Genomic DNA, 17354 nt, shown 5'->3' on the forward strand with positions numbered 1-17354 from the left:
ACACTGACACGTTGACGAAAGTGTTCGAACACTTGTAAACAGCTCTTATGAATACATCTACCTCGTTATGTGTGCCGGGTTAGCGTTAAATGGTAGATAGCAACGCATACAATCATGACAATCATGTCTCGTTACAGTGCTAATAAAATTTTATAATATTTCGTATAACATAGATGTAGTGTGTAATACAATATGGCCATAAAAGTTTTCTATGGTAAGTATACAAATACCTTCATGACCGACGCTTTCATTATTGAGCTAGTGTACGTCAAAATATTTGTAGATCCTTCGTACTTTTTATCTTTCAAGTAGCTAGAGCTATATTACACAAGCTATTTATTATGAAATAACATCGGTGTTTCAAATAGATTGAAGGAGAAACGAAAATAGCACAATTATAAAACTTCAGTTGTCTCCAGTTTTGAAATGGTAAGAAGAGCAGTATGTACATAAAGAAACCTTATTACAACTGTTTATACTTTGTCAAAACAACGTTCGATCGTTGCGATCTGAATGGATTAACTTTCAATTTCCATAACTTATCTGTTGCGAAGGAAGACGGGGGATCGGTTATTGTTACCGATCGATGACTAATCCGCTCTGGAATCGTTAGTATTCGCTACGTAAGGGCGCTAACTGACTCGATTATGGTTCAGGGCCCGCGAGAACAAAGGACCACCAACGTGACAATTGAGCTTCATCGCGCTGATATAAAGTTACAGATGCGAAGGGAGAAAATGAGAGGCGAATATTAAGTCGGCATACAAAATGGCCGTCGCGAAGTGTGGAAAAAATAGGGATGCGTTAGCTCCTCTCGCTTCTGTGTACCACATGCTGGTTCACAGAATGCAATGCGCGTGGGGGACGAAAGACGTGACGCGCATGCGTCAACTACACGGATCGAAAGCTCCGCCCGGTGACTGCCTTTGTTTAATCCACGGTACCTACGCCCACGACATGTGGCCAACAAACTACGAATTTGTCTCTCGACGGGATCCTAATCTTGGATTGCAATACGCCACAGATGCTAAAAAGCATGACGTGAGTGGGAATTCGATGGCGCGAAATATGCCAGTAAGCTCAGGACATTTTTTGTCGTGCTAACCTCAATTAAGGTTAGATAATAATGTTTTATTTACACGTTGTACAGACGTTTATGAGTGTGTTGTTGTTCTTTTTTTAATAATAAAGGATATATATAACGATGAGAATGTACATTAAACGAAAAGGTAATAAGAAATTGTAATTACAGAGATTAGTAAATATGTAATAATTATGTATATATCGGGAATTTATAAGCTAGATTGAAACGAAGCATAAGGCTTTGGAAGACTCAAACATAAATTTAGATAAATTTACACTCGTATTATTTTACTTTTAATAAATATGGAAATATATGAAAAATATCGTACATATTAACTGCTTATAGCTATTTAATTGTATAAGTTGAACGAAATTATTAGTTGTAAAAAATTATTCGGCATGTGGTAGCGTGGCCGAGCGGTCTAAGGCGCTGGTTTAAGGCACCAGTCTCATCTGGGGCGTGGGTTCGAATCCCACCGCTGCCAAATTTTTTTATATGTCAATAATGTAAAACATTTTTTAATTGCCAATAGAAAATATACATATTATAAAATTAACGCAGTTGAAATGAAAATAAAATAATAACCATAGTAGTTAATTGAGTCATTCTAACCAGATATATTAGAAATAACTTTAGTATTAATAGTGAAAGTACTAGAATAATTGTATATTTATTATACAATTAATGTAGAATTACTATGTACGTATATAAATAAAATAATAGAGATAATAATAGAGGTTCTGCTTTACCGATAAATATATAGATATTATCTAGCATCAATAAGGAAGCAATCTGTAATAGCATTTACAGAAATGCTAAATTACAGACAGATATACAGCCATCGACCAAGAATAGGATAGACTTCTCATGTAATGTAAAAATGTGTCACACGATCCGAGGGCTACGTAACTGCTCATGCCATTTTACTGTCACATGCGACATTATCGATTCAGTATAAGATAAGATAACGGCGCTATTGGAACAGTATGAATTACAATTAAATTAATGTTCGATATAATTACAGTAGAGAAGAAATTTTCCCTCTAATTACAATCGGAATCGATCTATGTTTTACATAAATCATTCAGTTTCACCTTAAATTCTTCACCTTCTAGGTTAGTATCCCATCCAATGTACAAATCACTGGAGATAACGTGCTTTTAATGTAATTCATTTTTCATTCAATTTTGTAGTTCATAGAAATTAATCATTGTATTATTAATTCTGAAGAACAATACCATTTTCATTTTCCATCCACTGCAGACTGCAGCAAAGTTTCGTCATTACTTGAAGGCATAACTAGCAGAAAGAAAGTATAAATGCAAATCAATCAGTAAATCAAAACATTGCTCATGTCGGAAATATGAAACTCTCTGTAAACAGAAATGTCCGTGCACCCTGGAAATCTGCAGCAGACGCAATGCACAAACGTGTAACCTGGTAATTGAAATGAAAATATATGATGAAATGACAAAAGAAAATATTTTCTTCTGTCGTTTATTATCGCATAAAATTATTTTATGATCTAATATTGTTATACAATTAATTTCAACTGAACCCTGATATTTTATTAAAAAAATATGAATCTGAAAAGAAACTAAAGTAATTTAAATTATATTTTTATAACTTCATCTATATAATTATGTGTTACTAAAATCTTATTTTTTGTGTTCAAATAAGATGGTGATGTCAATTTCTACACTTTATGATCAAAATATTTTAGAAATTAACTCTAAAAAATTTTCTTTATTTTTTATTATTTCTTTATTTATTATAACAATTGTTTTATTTACATAAATTTTATGTTATGACCAATAAGGAACAACCCGAAGAGTCCAAAAAGTCCATTTTTATAAAAAAAGTAATTCTGTAACTACTAACAGTGTGTTCAAAACCAGTTGAAATCGATTCAGAGTAACTATGAAAAATTTAGCAGGTCTTTTAAATTAACATAAAAGATAGTAGGAGCAACCGAAGGCAAAAGTTGATGAAGTAAAGTAGATGGAAATGGGAAACACAAGTATTTGCTGATTTTATGTTCTGTGCTATTTTTTCAATGTTCAAGATATATTTGATTAAATTAAATGAGATGGTAAGTATTGATATTGAAATATAAATTTCATTTTACAAACATTGTTATTGTAAAAAAAATGGTCTAAGATATAAAAGTGAGTTATAACATTTATATACTATATATTTATTTATAATTCACAGTCATTTATGTAATATACATATTACTCTTGTATAGAAATGAGTATTCTCATCATTTCTGTTTTCCAATTTATTCAAAAGTGAAATAAATGTTTCCTTACAGACATTTTGTCATTATGAAACATGTATCTAAAACTTTATTTATCTTAGATAAGGAAAAGTATAACAGTCGAATATTAACAAAATATAAACCACTTCTGTTCCTACTAAACAATATATATGTACATATATTAGTTAATACTAGCTATCTTGTGAAACATATGATTAGTTTCTTTGGATGTACTTTTGTTTTAACAAAATCAATATAAAAATGTTCATAGATTTCATTATGTATTATGAAAGAAAATGAAATCAATTAAAGTAAACCTAATATGTACATATGTATTTAAAATCAGACTTAAAATAATTGTTTGACCGGAAAAATTTTAATAAACAATATTTTAGAGAAATATATTTAATATTATAAGATAATTTTGTACGATCGCGTATTTTAGACATAGTATTACTGTAATATCTGACAAAACATCAAAGTGCAAACTCATAGCTTTTCGTAAATATGTCACGTAAGCATTTTTAGAAGATATAATTTCTAGGAACATTTGATTGTAGGCTTTAGTAAAATTCATTTTGACGTTGAACACAGATCCGATAAGGAGTTATACTTCGCTTCTCATGATGACCTCTACTCTCATCTATATGGAGATGAAAACTTTCGTCAGTAATACATTGTCAACTTCACTGAAAGCGCGGAATTTTATGTATGACTAACGTCATAAACGATATCGATTTATATCTTTAAATTAAACTTAAGAATTATTTGATTATCTTTTTCGGTTTGACTAGCACAACACGTATATTTTTAAAACGTACATTTGTACGTAAATATGTATACACACAGATATATAAAAATTTAAAAGCCAAATCTGTTTTAGTGCATAATTGGAATAAAATTAACACGTACAAATTAAAAAAAAATTTTCTACGTATATTATTAATCATTAATATTAATAATCATGATTACAAATGATAAAATTGTTTATCTATCAGTTTTTGAGATAGTTAAATTACATTTTCTCTCTTTTGTGTATGGCTTATATTTAATAGTGAAAAGATTTCCTAAGTGGGTCTGGGATCCTAAGAAGTTTTTTATGATGCAACAGCGAGATAAACCTCCACCTTGTCTTGTGGACAATAATTTAGGAACTCATTCTTACGTAAAAATCAAGGTAATTATGTATATAATTATAAAGTCTATTATAATTTAATAGGGTAACTACATAACGTAAAATCGAATTTCGATTGTAAACGTTCAAAAGTGTATTATGGTCGACCTCTGATAACACTTGACAACCTAATAGTCTGATGCACATCCGATTTTGATTGATAGATACGATTATAATACATATATTTTTAACGGATGTCGAAAACAGCTGTGTCAATTTCTTTTAGAACACAGTCCAATTTATCTCGTATCAATCTTTTTCTTATCGTTGTTTGTTTTTATTTATCATTAATTTTTTTATTGCTCACATCTATACATGAAAACTTAAAACTTCTTCTTGTCAAACGAAATGCATCTATTTCTAATTTAATAATACTAAAATATCTTTAAATAGTAATAACTGATTGAATAATAAAATAATAGAAAGATAGGAAGCAATAGAAACAAGAATTTGTTCTAAGAGGAAAATTTTCATTTCTTTTACAGGGTGTAAAGTTCCATTATGTAGAAGCTGGAAATAAAAATGATCCACTTATATTACTTTTACATGGATTTCCTGATTGTTGGTTATCTTGGAGAAAACAAATACCATGTCTTACTCAACATTATAGGTTTAAAATTCATTCTTTTTAATATTTTAATAAAATCATGAGATTACTTTTTTTATATTAATTATGTCTTTATTCATCCAGAGTAATAGCAATAGATTTGAAGGGGTTTGGAGATAGTGATAAACCAGCAGCTAAAAGTTGTTACAGAATACAAGTACTAATTGAGGAATTGAAACAATTTATTTTAACTCTTGGAGTAAAGCAATGCAGTATAATCGGTCATGATTTAGGAGGACTTTTAGGATGGTATATGGTAGCCCTATATGGGGACATGATTCATAAATTTGTTGCAATTTCATGCCCACATCCTAATTTGTATTGGAATGGGAGACCTGGAGATTCTATTTTTGATTTAAAGTAAATCTATTATATCTATAAGTTTTCTAACGTATTTTATTTCTAAGATATATATGTTCATTTATTTATTTACGTTAATGTTTAGATGGATACATTTCAGTAGATTACCATTTTTGCCTGAAATTGATGCTCTTAAAGAAGACTTATCAATAATAAATGATGCATTTCAACATCTTCAACTGAATAATGCAAACAATGAGAAGGATTATGTAGAAGCATATAAATATGCATTTAGTAGGAAAGGTAAATAAACTCAAAAAAATTTAAACAATGCCTGTTATGTGTATATAAAAGATGACAAAATTAAAATGGTTAATTACAGAGGACTGGACAGGTGCAATCAATTATTATAGAAACCTTCCTTTAATAAGACTTAATACAGATACTCGTGATCAAATTTCTACTCGAACCTTGCTTATAATTGGAAATATGGATCCAATTGTAACGATAGAAAGTGTTGTACAAAGTTCTGAATATGTTGAGAAATTTAATGTGAAAGTAATCTCTGAAGCTCAACATTTTCCACACCAACAAAAACCAGATACAGTAAATGAAGCAATCTTGAAGTTTTTTATGGGTAAGTCATTTTGTAAACTTTTGCAAATACTAAGTTATGCAATGAATAAATCGTGTTCTAGGTGCGATAAATCATGTAGAAAAACCATCATCCAAAAACATTATGTCTTCATGGTTTGGATCTCTTGGTAATACTGTCAAGTATGGTAACCATATGTTTGATGCTGTCCATAAAAAGACCAGTGGAGTAGTTAGTGCTTTACCCAGTAAAGTATTTTATTTAGGTCAAACTACAAATTGAATTATATTTTTATCTATATTAAAATATAGGACTTACCAGAGCCTGAATTTTTCTACTTTCTTTATTTAAGTTTTAGGCTCTCAGTGCAACAAAAAATATCTAGTTACTTTTCATCACAAAACAGAAAAGACTACAAAATATGTTGCCATATATATAATAATTAAATGTTTTTATAGCTTAACTATAGCGTTACATATATACTATAATTTAATTACTACAGAACAACTCAAATGAACCTCTTTATCTTAATGACTGTCTGTATCAACAAATGTAAAAAAGGCTGATTTATTTTAACATGTTTTGTCTAATATTATTTACATTTTAATGAATGAGATAGTTTTAAGTAAAAAATTCTATCACTTTTTTAATAAACATGTATACATATTTTTTTCATTTAATAACGTAAATATACATATATATATACATAAATTTTAAATATAGTATTAGATAACATGAAAAATCTGTTTTTTCATAAAGTAAGTGTATATTATAAAGCTAGTATAAAAAGATATATTCAGACATTCACATTATATTAAATACTATATTAATAATTGTTAAAATTATTTTTGATAAAATATTTATATATTTACTAAAATAATTTAATATAATGTAAAGAATAAATTAAATTGTTAATTATAAAGCATTATATATTTATTATAATAAAAAAAAAGTATATATATACAGTTACAGTTTTTAATATAAAATTTGTAAATTTATTGTTTTAAGAGGCAGGATCTGTTTCATTATTTTATTGTGGGCTTCCCTCTTATTGTTAATTTTAAATAAATATTATTTTGTCGCAGCTTTTTTAGTCTGTTTTCTGTAATAACGATCGAAATTTGTAATAAGCTATTTAAAAATAAAGAAATTAATACATATTATTTAAAATCATTTTACTTTATACCAGAGAATTTCCTCTCTGTATATACTTACTTCCCAAAATTTTCACCATCTTCAATAGTTTCTGGTAATTCACAGTTCATTGTTTCTGGTAGTAGAAAACATAATAAAGCACCAAGTAATGGTCCAGTTCCAAATATTAATGGTGGTAACCATGGTGCAACTTTTCCCTAAATATACATACAATTCAATAAAGCGTTATTATACTACAGTCATAAAATACATATGGATTAAGCATATAATATGAAAAAAAAATATTACCATTGTTGCAATATATGGAGCAATCATACTCCCAACCCTTGCACAAACACTTCCTAAACCAACACCAACATTTCTAATTACAGTTGGAAATACCTCACTGCTATACAGATATATTGTTGGAAAACTAAGTGACATTCCTGCAAGACCTAATGTAGCCAAAAGTACTGTGAAATTTGAATTTGATATCACAGCTAGTAATAGCAAACTTGCAGCAGATAGAAGATTTCCACTTATTAGAATTCTTAAACGTGATACACGTGATATTAAAAATAAAACTACTATAGTTCCAGGCAGTTCAACAGCAGCTGAAAATATTATATCAAATTTTAAATATGTATCTTTGTTGAATGAAAATAGGTATTATATAGACTTACCTGATACAGCAACATTTACAAAAATGTTACCATCAATATAACCCATATACTGTGCTAATCCAAAAAAGCAAGTACCACACACAAACCAATTAAAACATACACAAATAGTTTTTAATCTTAAATTGGGAGTTCTAAACAAGTGTGTTATATTATATTTTTCTTTGCTTTGCTTATGACGAAGTCCAATATTGCTTTCATATGTTTCAATTGCTATTTTAACATTTTCTATTGGTATTTTATTTCTGCCAGCTGCTTTGACTAGAATTTGTTCTGCTTTCGATAGCTTGCCAACAGCAAGTAACCACCTTGGTGATTCAGGTATAATCCTACAATATATAAAAATGTGTTTAAACTCTACTCCAACTTAATGACACATAAATGTTTAATATTAATAATGTTCCTAAATTAATATCGTTAGTGTTCAATGATTAATATTACGTACCAATAATATGATAATAAGAAAAGGGATGGTATGGAAACTGCCATTTGAAAACCATCCCACGTATGTGTTAAATATGAAATTAAAGGATTCATTAGGTGACCCAGTAAGAATGGCACATGGAAAAGGACTGACATAATTGAACGCCATTCTATTCCTACAATCTCCATAACTATAATTTATTACGTATTAAATTATATTCTTTCATAAATCTATATATTATGTTACTTATATAATTTATCAGTTATACTTACGTAAAACAAAACTAACAAGCATAGTACCACCTGTAGCTACAGCAGAAATAAATTTAAATATCACAAATAATTCAAACCATGGAACAAATGCACTTATAAATCCAGTTAACGATTGTAATCCTATGGCAATCATCAAAGGCTTTTTTCTACCAATTCTGAAAAAGGAACAAAGATTATTTTTATTATTTATACTTTTTATTACATCGTAATAATATTTAGCATACCGATCGGCCATTATACTGAATACTAAGTTACCAATAAGAACTCCAAACATTATACAAGATTGTACAAAATTTGCTAATTGTTCTCTATCACAGACCAAGTCCCACTGAAAATAATTATGTGCAGTAATTTGTAAACTCATTTCTTGGAAGTACGATAATAAATTGAAAATTCAATTTACTTGAGTTATTATACTCTCTTTAAATGTGCGCCTATCATATTTAAAACTTGTACACTTCTCCATTGTACCATTCCCTACATCTATATAACATTTCATTATTGTAGATACATTAGTGGCTGAGATTGGAGCAGCACATGTAAAATTAGTTGGAGGTGCAAGAAATACAATGGAAAGTTGATGCCAAGCAACCGGAAATTTTACGAGAGACAATGCCACAGCAATAACAATGTGCCATGGGCCCATCACACCCATAGCATTTTGTATAACATCTAATGGTGCATGTTCTGAAAGAGAGCATTCTTAATTATCAATTATTACATGTAAATAATTCTACATCTTAGTACATAATTCCATAATAATAAAATTGAAATTAGAATGATAACAATTAAATTAGATTGAAATAAAAGAAACACTACTATCATACATATGTAAGTGCACACGTATAATTTAAATTATGATTGCCGCCAATCACTTCTACATTATCGACAGATGGAAAATATTAATACTTTTGCGTTATATATAATGTCTATGGTAAAACTAGTATTTATTTTTAACTCATGTATATACATATTTATTAATTTTTACTACGAAACTCAATAATATTAATGAAAAACTGATATTATTAATAACGTTAAAAGCATTACTACATGTAAAAGTTATTAACAAGTATAAAACAATTTGCAAACATATTATAAAACTACAGAAAAGCTATCGTAACTTATCATTATTAAACACACTTATAACTGAATAATTGTAACATACAACTTTCCAAGTATAATAACGATATTTATATGACATATATATTACTCAGGTTACAGTAACCTGAGTAATATAATATTTGAAATCCGAGAAAAATTTATCCGAGTTAATAACATATTTATCGAAGTACAGTGTCTAATTATATCGTAAGTAAATATTATTTTTATACAGTAATATTAAAACGTTATAATCTTTAGAAAATCATGACAGAAATATGTATATGTACATTTAAATTTCTAATACGCAAATTACGTACGCGTCTAAAATAAAATTCAAAAGGATTTGAAAAATATGTATAAATAGATAGAAGGAAAATAATAGCAAATTTTATGAATACATTGTTAAATATTTGCAATTCAAAAAAATTCTTTTTTAATTCTTTTTTTCTAATCACGTCGATTCTAATGTATTCCGAACTATGTATTATTTGTAAATTAGTCAAGTAAGTCTTTACATAAAAATAATTCGTGTCATTAAGAAATAAAATTCTATCTGTTAATAAATACGTATTTTTCCTATTCTAATACATTTCGATCAGTTTGAAAATTTAGAAATCTGTTTAATTGCATAAAAAATATATAACTAGTAACATAGGTCATTTATTAATAGATCATTGATAAAGCATTTCAAAACAAACAGAATTTTTATATTAACTGCATTCCTATAATTTATACGTTATGCTTCTAAATTTCCATACAAAAAAATATTAAAATGCAGAATGTTGAAGTTTAATTGAACGGTTGAAGATTAAAATTGAAATTTTCATGTAGTGATAAATGTATCATTTCTTAACAAATTTTTATCCTTTTTATTTTCTCAACAAAGAAATGTTATCTTTCGATTTCTAAATTATATTTTCTAGGGTAAGAAACATATATTTTATTTTATTTAGATAAACAAATGACAAGTACATATCACAGAAAAGATTTTAGTTTATCAAAATCTAAAACATTAAAGAATTTCGCTGTGATTTTAAAACCCATATATTTCATTATTAATTATTATTCATAAGTGGAAACTGTAAAAAGGAAAAAGATATTCGCTCTTTGGAATTAAGTAAGTTAATCTCTATATTTCTCTATATTACGATATTAGATTATATGAATAAAACATATGTCCAAAAATTGTCTCTGATAACTGATTTTTTATCTTTGTAGACTCAGCATAATTATTTTTTCAGGTACACATTTCGATGATGTAATTGCAGACGTGCGGATTATACCACAAAATTGAATGTATATTTAGACTCATGTTGTGTTTCAAATGTTAACAGGAATAAATATAGTAGATGTAACCGTGCTAAATATATATATTGCCTTACCTTTTATCGCCTTTTCAAGCATTGTATTTTAAAATTTCTGTCAATTTTATGTTAAAATTCTATTTCAATTTATACAATTACTATCTACACAATACCACGCGTGTCTAAATGTTTGAAAGCCTCAACTTTTGTTGAGTGGCTGAGGCAAACTGAAAGAGCCTAGACCCTGTTCTTTATCTGTTTTATCGATGTAGATCACAAGCAAAGCTATCAAGTTAATAAATATCTACCTTATCGATACTTTTGATCGTTATGTTATCACCATACCTCTGTATTGTATCTAACAGTAAGTAATGATTGTAATGATTACTACAATGATTGGGGTTAGATTAATCTAACATTGTACTACAAATATTAATAGATATAAATAAATAAGCTCTTTTTAAAACAGGATATTTTTACGTTTATTTTGTATAACATAATAAAAAATATTGATGGAAGATAATAAATATTAATTGTATAAAATTATAAAATTGTATTTTTTTACATTTTAAATAGGTATTCATTTGTCAAATGCAAACGAGCTAAGTATTTTACTTGAGGAACGTTTTGGTTCGTTATGTTGTTCATTCTCCAGACTTAATTTTCTTTTTTTCGATTCCGAGGTCTCCGAAGTATTACTGTTTTGTGAACCTGTACTCTCTTCTTTGTATCTTGCCAAGGCAGTTTTTGTTAAATCTGCAGCACTCAACTCGGGAAATTCCTCCTGCAAACTTTTTTTATTTCTAGCATACCAACTGATAAACGTTTCTTTCTTTGGTCCATCTTTTGCCTCTTTTGTTTTCGACTTTAAAGGTATAGGTGTTAGTGCTGTTAACTTCTGTGGTTTTTCTGGAGTTATTTCTAACCCAGCTAATCCTATTTTACATTAAAAATAAAATTTGAAAATATAATTAAACCAAAATAACTCTCCCCATTTCACCCCCCATTTTAGTAATAATACCTTTTGTCGCCGGAGAATTTCCACTTTTTAAAAAAGGATTACTTCTTCTTATTGATAATGATTCAGTCATAGATAACGGTTTAATTTCTATATCTGGCTTTTTCGTAATAGTTAATGAAGGTGTGGGCTCTTCAATATCATTATTCGATTCTTCATCGTCACTTTTATTGACATTTTCATCATTGTTGTCATTATTTTCTATGTCCTCCTTCTTTTCTTCTACCTTTATATCAGCAATCGACTCCAATTTATTGGATAAAGCTATTCGATTTATTCTTCGTGCATATTTAATTGCCAATTCTATAACTTTTTCTGAAGCGATTTGTTCGCATAATTCTACCGCTCGATACTCCAAATTACTTCGGCAAGCAAGCTAATTAAATAAAATTAATAAATACGTAGAAAGATACATCAATAATTTATAAATTTAATAAACCACAAATATTAAATTTACCGCAATAAGAGACAGCACTGCTTCGTTCTCTTCTGGAGGACTGGTTCCTAACTTCCATAATTTTAGTTCTTTTTCCGTTTTCTCAGTTTCAGGTTCACAAAGCGGCAGATGTAACGATATTTCTGTTATTACTGGGCGAGGTGTAGTTGGCGGATAATGACTTCCCTTGCATAAAATGCAACGAGCGATACTTTGTTGTTCGTTTATCCCAATTATAAAATAATGATCTGCTTTACCCTTAGACTGTTCCAAATTTATTAATGTAATATAACGGATGTAATGTAGTGAAATATATTTCTTACTTGTTCACTCATATCACTGGCCACTTTCCATAAAGAAGACTTTTTATTATATACTCTTATAACATCATCAGCATCCATTGTTACGGGGGATCCAAAATCGGTAATTCCTAACCACATTAATTCTGATGATGATGACAAAGGGAGACATAGTGTTCGACTAATTAAATTTACTCCCCGAATTTGAATTGACAGTAAATTCATACACTGATCTCCTGACGCCCCTATTTAAATATCTCATTTTTAACAAGAACTTGTTAAAAAATAAAAAGTAAAAATGATCAAAATACCTGTTCCAGTATGATAAGCAAGTACTAAATTATTTTTCAGTCCATTCATTGCTACTACAGGACCCGGCAGAGCTACAATTTCACGCTGGGTGCCTCCTACAGTAAAAATTCTTAAATGTCTCCTGGACGTTGCAAGTGCTACAAAATTATCACCAGCTGCAATACAATGTCCTTCTTCATCTTCAGGAAGATCTAATGACCATTCTTTATTTCCAGAACCCCAACCTATTTTTCATTTAATTATACTTTTTAAATAAATTGAATAAATCTGGTTCAAGCAATAATTATGTATAGTATTAACCTTGTAATGCTATTACAACAAGTTTGCTTCGTGTATCACTACTTGATGGACAATTTAATGCAAATGCTTCTGGTGATAAAGCAGCTATTGTGTGTCTTAAGTAATTATTGATATGCATACTACGATGTACTGCCGCATCGTGAAATTCTACTTCAATACTAGATTCGTCTCCATCTTCAGATGTAAAGCATCTTACCATACCCGTATCATTCCACACCTATATATTATGAAAACTAACATTTTAATATATGTATGTATATATTTGTACATATATAATGATTCATATTATAATTTACAAAAAATTTTACCATAAATCGAGATAACAAATGTACTGGTGATGAACCAGGTTGAAATGGTGGTTGTAAATGAATTTCAGGTATAAAAACATTTGCACCATGTTGTGATTTTTCAGACACTACATCGGAATGACTTTTTTGGTCATCTTCAAGTTCTATTGATGCCTTAATTTTGTTTAAAGATATAACATTTTCACCGTCATCATCGTCATCATCATCTTCTGGAATATCAACATTACTATCTTCGACATCTCCATTTGTTTCTAAAGGTAATTCATTACTTGTTGTTCTATTGGGAATTATCTAAACATATAAAAATGATATATTTATTTTTAAAGCTTTAAAAATAATATATATGTTTTACATATATGTACCTACAACATCAATACATCCCAATTGGCCTAAAGAGTCACAGAATGCAATTTCATCTGATTTATCAATATTCCAAGATAATGCAGTAATTTTAGCATTCTGTTGATGCCCAATATAGCCAATTAATTCTTTACTTTTTACATCCCAAACAACTATTTCTCCTTGTACTGAACTAGCAGCTAATAATGTGCCACATTCGGAAAACTTACATATATTAATTTCCTTAAATGAAGATAATAATATAATAGAATACATATTATATTAAATAAAATATTTAGATAAAAGACAGCATACAGTTTTCATATTAATACATTTTAAACGGAACAATTCCTTCCAAGAAGATCTTTCAACTATAACTACATCTTTTGCACAAGGATATGCAAGATAACTTCCATCCTTAGGATGAAATGAAGGCACATTATACATTTTAGCTGTAAAAAATGAATTACATTTGGGCACAACATTGGCCCAAATATTTGCAACACGTTTTTCTTTAATATTCCATACTCGTATTGTACCATCTGCACTTGATGATGCCTACATAAATCAAATATTATAAAAGGTATCATTACATAAAAACAGAAAACACATCGAGTATATATTTTACCACAAACTCTTCTTTTGGATCCAAAGACAAACCTAGTATAGGAGCTTCATGACCTATTAGTTCTATGTTATCTGATGTATTAATATCCGTAACTTGTATTCTCATATCACTACAATGTAATATGTATTAAATATATATTAATTAAAAATTATTAAAATGCTTTATGCATATTTTACATACCACCCTCCTGAGACTATAATATTACTATTTTTTGTTGTTGCTAATGCTGAAACAGGTGCTGAAAATCTAGTAACTATTCCTTCTTTTTCAAGATCTGGATAACTAAGAACTTGAATTGTATTATTATCATTGCCAACAAATATTTTTCCATTCTGAAATCATTGAAAGATTTTTTAAAAAATTATGAATATCAATAAGTATATAAAAATAGATTTCATAATTAATATTTTCATTTAATATTTCTACCTTTGATACAACTGATATAGCCTGTTCTGAGACACAACATGCACTTGGATCATCATCCATTAGATTTAACCAGGATCGAACATCTCCATCAGATCCACAAGTAACAAGCCCTCCCCTAAAAATATAAATATTATTTTTCTAATTACATGTTTTCTTGTATTCTTAAAAGATTGCTTTGAATGCATTGAGCTTTCCTTTAATGTTTCCTTTTATATCACTAAAAAGTTCTAAACAAAGGAAATAGTTAAAAAATGTGCAAAAATTGCAAACATACTTATGTAATAAAATATATTTATATTAAAAGTGTTAGCAAAAAATATCATAAAGTGTATGAAAAAATGTTGATTAGTATTTATATCTTTACTTACTTTTCACCAGTAAAATAACAAACATCTGTGTGTCCCTCTGGATGTGCATAACGCATAGGTTTTTTTATTAATGGCATTTTTCAATAGATTAATTAATAACTTTACATATAGTTGAATATAATATATTAACTAACTTTCTAAAATCTTTCATCGGAAAATTGTGATCCTCTACACCCGTATTTTGGCGCGCATTCTCCAACTGTACACATTGTACCCCTTTGATTAGAAATTTTACAAATGTAAATTTAAATATTATTTACATTAATCACTTACATTAACCTTACACTAATATTACTTTACTTAATTTAATTTAATATATATACAAAATAATATGTAAAGCTAGAATAAAGGCTGGTGAAGGTTTTCATAGGAAGTATTTATGAACTTAGGGAATTTTTTTATATTAATGCATCAGTCTGGAACCTATGCTAAGATGCTGTTTCTGCAGCTAAATTCTATACGTTTGATAGCAGACGCAGCCTTTTCTAGACTGGCCTATGTTCAGCAAGGAGTTTGTAAATTTCGTCATTGTAAGATATAAATTTCTCTATTAGGATGACCATGATTTCAAAGGCTGCAGTGGGTATTGCTGTTGGCATAGCTGGAATTTTTGTTGGATATTGCTTTTATTTCGATCAAAAGCGTCGTAGTGATCCAGATTTCAAAAAGAAATTGCGTGAACGTAAGTCAAGCTATTAGGTAGTTTTTCCAAACCATGTGATACATAGCTTATTCATGCTATTTATGATTCTGTATAAAAAACACTTGTAATATTTGTCAATTACTTTAATAACATAATAATAAATTCAGAAAGATAATTCATTATTTTCAGAAAATTATATTTTTTTATTTTATTAAATTTCATATCATTGTTAATATTTTAGAGTCTCTTATCAATATACTTTAAGATTTGGAAATAGTATTTCAATATATAAATTACTTGGTATATTGATATTATATATACTAGATATATAAAGCTTAATATTATTATTTCATGCTTGTAGGTAGAAAAGCAAAGAAACAAGCCCAGAGTTCTACTTCAAAAATCCAAGATTTGAAAGACCATGAAGTAGTACAAAGATTTTTCTTACAAGAGGTAATATTATATTTGTTAACTGTTTATCAAATATTAGACGATTAGTTTTCTTTTATTATATTACCATAATATGTTTTAAAGGTCCAACTAGGAGAAGAAATGCTTACTTGTGGTGATGTAGAAGGAGGAATTGAACACTTAGGAAATGCAGTTGCAGTTTGTGGACAACCTGCACAGTTGTTACAAGTTCTTCAAAAGACACTGCCACCACAAATTTTTCACCTTTTATTACAACGATTACAACCTATTAGTCAGGTATGCAACAAAACTAATCTTTTAATAGGGACAATGAAAGGGGAAAATTTGGTTTCTCACTTATTGTTACAGAAACTATCAACTCAAATTGCAATGGCTGAGGAAGATGTTGAGTAAAATACTATACAAATTGCGTTGAATATTCCAAAAAATAAAATCAAACCATTAGTAGAAAGTGTATGTTTTTTTGCTGATGTAGACATTTGTGTGTCTTTAATCTGGTCAAGCTTTTTAATTATATGTTTTGTTCTCCTTGACTAAACTTCCATATTCCTTAATTGTATATTATTAAGTAAAAACGTGATTACTTATATGCATTTAAATTATAAATGGAAGAAATTCTTGTATTCATTTCTAAATACAATCTCTATTTAAAAATTTTCATTAGCTATTTTTAAAATTGTGACTGCCACAATAATGATTTATAGTGTGCAGACCAAGTATGTATTAATTAAAATGGCAGAAGATACGTATATATATCACACAGACTCTAGAAAGATCTCTAGTCACACAAGATTTTCTTTATACGATATGAATATAATAAATTGTTCATATTTGTTAAATGTTTCACAATTTTAAGAGTGAGCAGAAGTATAAAAGTAATTAAGGAGTGCATTGATCTTATTATAAAAGC

At 28.4% G+C, this 17354-nt stretch overlaps 3 protein-coding genes and 1 non-coding gene across 11 annotated transcripts; 3 read left to right on the top strand and 1 right to left on the bottom strand.

Annotated features, from left to right (window-relative positions):
• Positions 1-1486: 1486 nt before the first annotated feature.
• Positions 1487-1568, top strand: TRNAL-AAG (transfer RNA leucine (anticodon AAG)). The gene has a single exon. It is a non-coding gene; the product is annotated as a tRNA-Leu (tRNA).
• Positions 1569-2051: 483 nt separating this feature from the next.
• On the top strand, positions 2052-6349 carry LOC117159755 (epoxide hydrolase 4). 8 transcript variants are annotated; one of them, XM_076619585.1, is made up of 9 exons: positions 2052-2249; positions 2348-2524; positions 2904-3176; positions 4400-4521; positions 5004-5128; positions 5210-5485; positions 5571-5728; positions 5808-6062; positions 6124-6349. In XM_076619585.1, the coding sequence occupies exons 4-9, from the start codon at positions 4444-4446 to the stop codon at positions 6300-6302; spliced, it is 1071 nt and encodes a 356-aa protein (XP_076475700.1). In that variant the 5' UTR covers positions 2052-2249; positions 2348-2524; positions 2904-3176; positions 4400-4443; the 3' UTR covers positions 6303-6349. The 8 variants fall into 8 exon arrangements, with proteins under 8 accessions (XP_076475700.1, XP_076475704.1, XP_076475701.1 ...); XM_076619589.1 differs by having other exon boundaries at positions 3021-3176; XM_076619586.1 differs by having other exon boundaries at positions 2052-2199; positions 2278-2524.
• Positions 6350-6935: 586 nt separating this feature from the next.
• Positions 6936-15678, bottom strand: LOC117159759 (WD repeat and HMG-box DNA-binding protein 1). Its single transcript, XM_076619592.1, has 21 exons — positions 15370-15678; positions 15002-15116; positions 14756-14907; positions 14576-14684; positions 14263-14505; positions 13975-14190; positions 13609-13899; positions 13301-13517; positions 13000-13224; positions 12713-12933; positions 12411-12653; positions 11957-12329; positions 11593-11871; positions 8934-9217; positions 8755-8858; positions 8531-8685; positions 8280-8448; positions 7838-8163; positions 7464-7768; positions 7236-7372; positions 6936-7122 (listed from the first exon to the last, which is right to left on the bottom strand). Exons 1-21 carry the CDS (start codon positions 15444-15446, stop codon positions 7092-7094), a joined length of 4272 nt encoding a protein of 1423 aa, XP_076475707.1. The 5' UTR covers positions 15447-15678; the 3' UTR covers positions 6936-7091.
• Positions 15679-15827: 149 nt separating this feature from the next.
• Positions 15828-16895, top strand: Tom20 (translocase of outer membrane 20). Its single transcript, XM_033339897.2, has 4 exons — positions 15828-16051; positions 16374-16465; positions 16547-16720; positions 16793-16895. Exons 1-4 carry the CDS (start codon positions 15925-15927, stop codon positions 16835-16837), a joined length of 438 nt encoding a protein of 145 aa, XP_033195788.1. The 5' UTR covers positions 15828-15924; the 3' UTR covers positions 16838-16895.
• The last annotated feature ends 459 nt before the right edge of the window (positions 16896-17354 follow it).

The sequence above is a fragment of the Bombus vancouverensis genome, chromosome 6 (assembly GCF_051014615.1).
Source record: "Bombus vancouverensis nearcticus chromosome 6, iyBomVanc1_principal, whole genome shotgun sequence".
Taxonomy (NCBI): domain Eukaryota; kingdom Metazoa; phylum Arthropoda; class Insecta; order Hymenoptera; family Apidae; genus Bombus; species Bombus vancouverensis.

Bases quoted from the DNA above. Each gene is read 5' to 3' on its own strand.
- LOC117159755 (XM_033339895.2), top strand. From the start codon at position 4,309: ATGATTACAAATGATAAAATTGTTTATCTATCAGTTTTTGAGATAGTT. The intron at 5,129-5,209 runs GTTTAAAATTCA...TTATTCATCCAG, and splicing joins TGTCTTACTCAACATTATAG to AGTAATAGCAATAGATTTGA. The intron at 6,063-6,123 runs GTAAGTCATTTT...ATCGTGTTCTAG, and splicing joins AATCTTGAAGTTTTTTATGG to GTGCGATAAATCATGTAGAA.
- LOC117159759 (XM_076619592.1), bottom strand. From the start codon at position 15,446: ATGCCATTAATAAAAAAACCTATGCGTTATGCACATCCAGAGGGACAC. The intron at 11,872-11,956 runs GTATTATTACTA...AATGTAAAATAG, and splicing joins AAATTCTCCGGCGACAAAAG to GATTAGCTGGGTTAGAAATA. The intron at 8,686-8,754 runs GTATGCTAAATA...TTCCTTTTTCAG, and splicing joins TTCAGTATAATGGCCGATCG to AATTGGTAGAAAAAAGCCTT.
- Tom20 (XM_033339897.2), top strand. From the start codon at position 15,925: ATGACCATGATTTCAAAGGCTGCAGTGGGTATTGCTGTTGGCATAGCT. The intron at 16,466-16,546 runs GTAATATTATAT...TATGTTTTAAAG, and splicing joins AAAGATTTTTCTTACAAGAG to GTCCAACTAGGAGAAGAAAT. The intron at 16,721-16,792 runs GTATGCAACAAA...TTATTGTTACAG, and splicing joins GATTACAACCTATTAGTCAG to AAACTATCAACTCAAATTGC.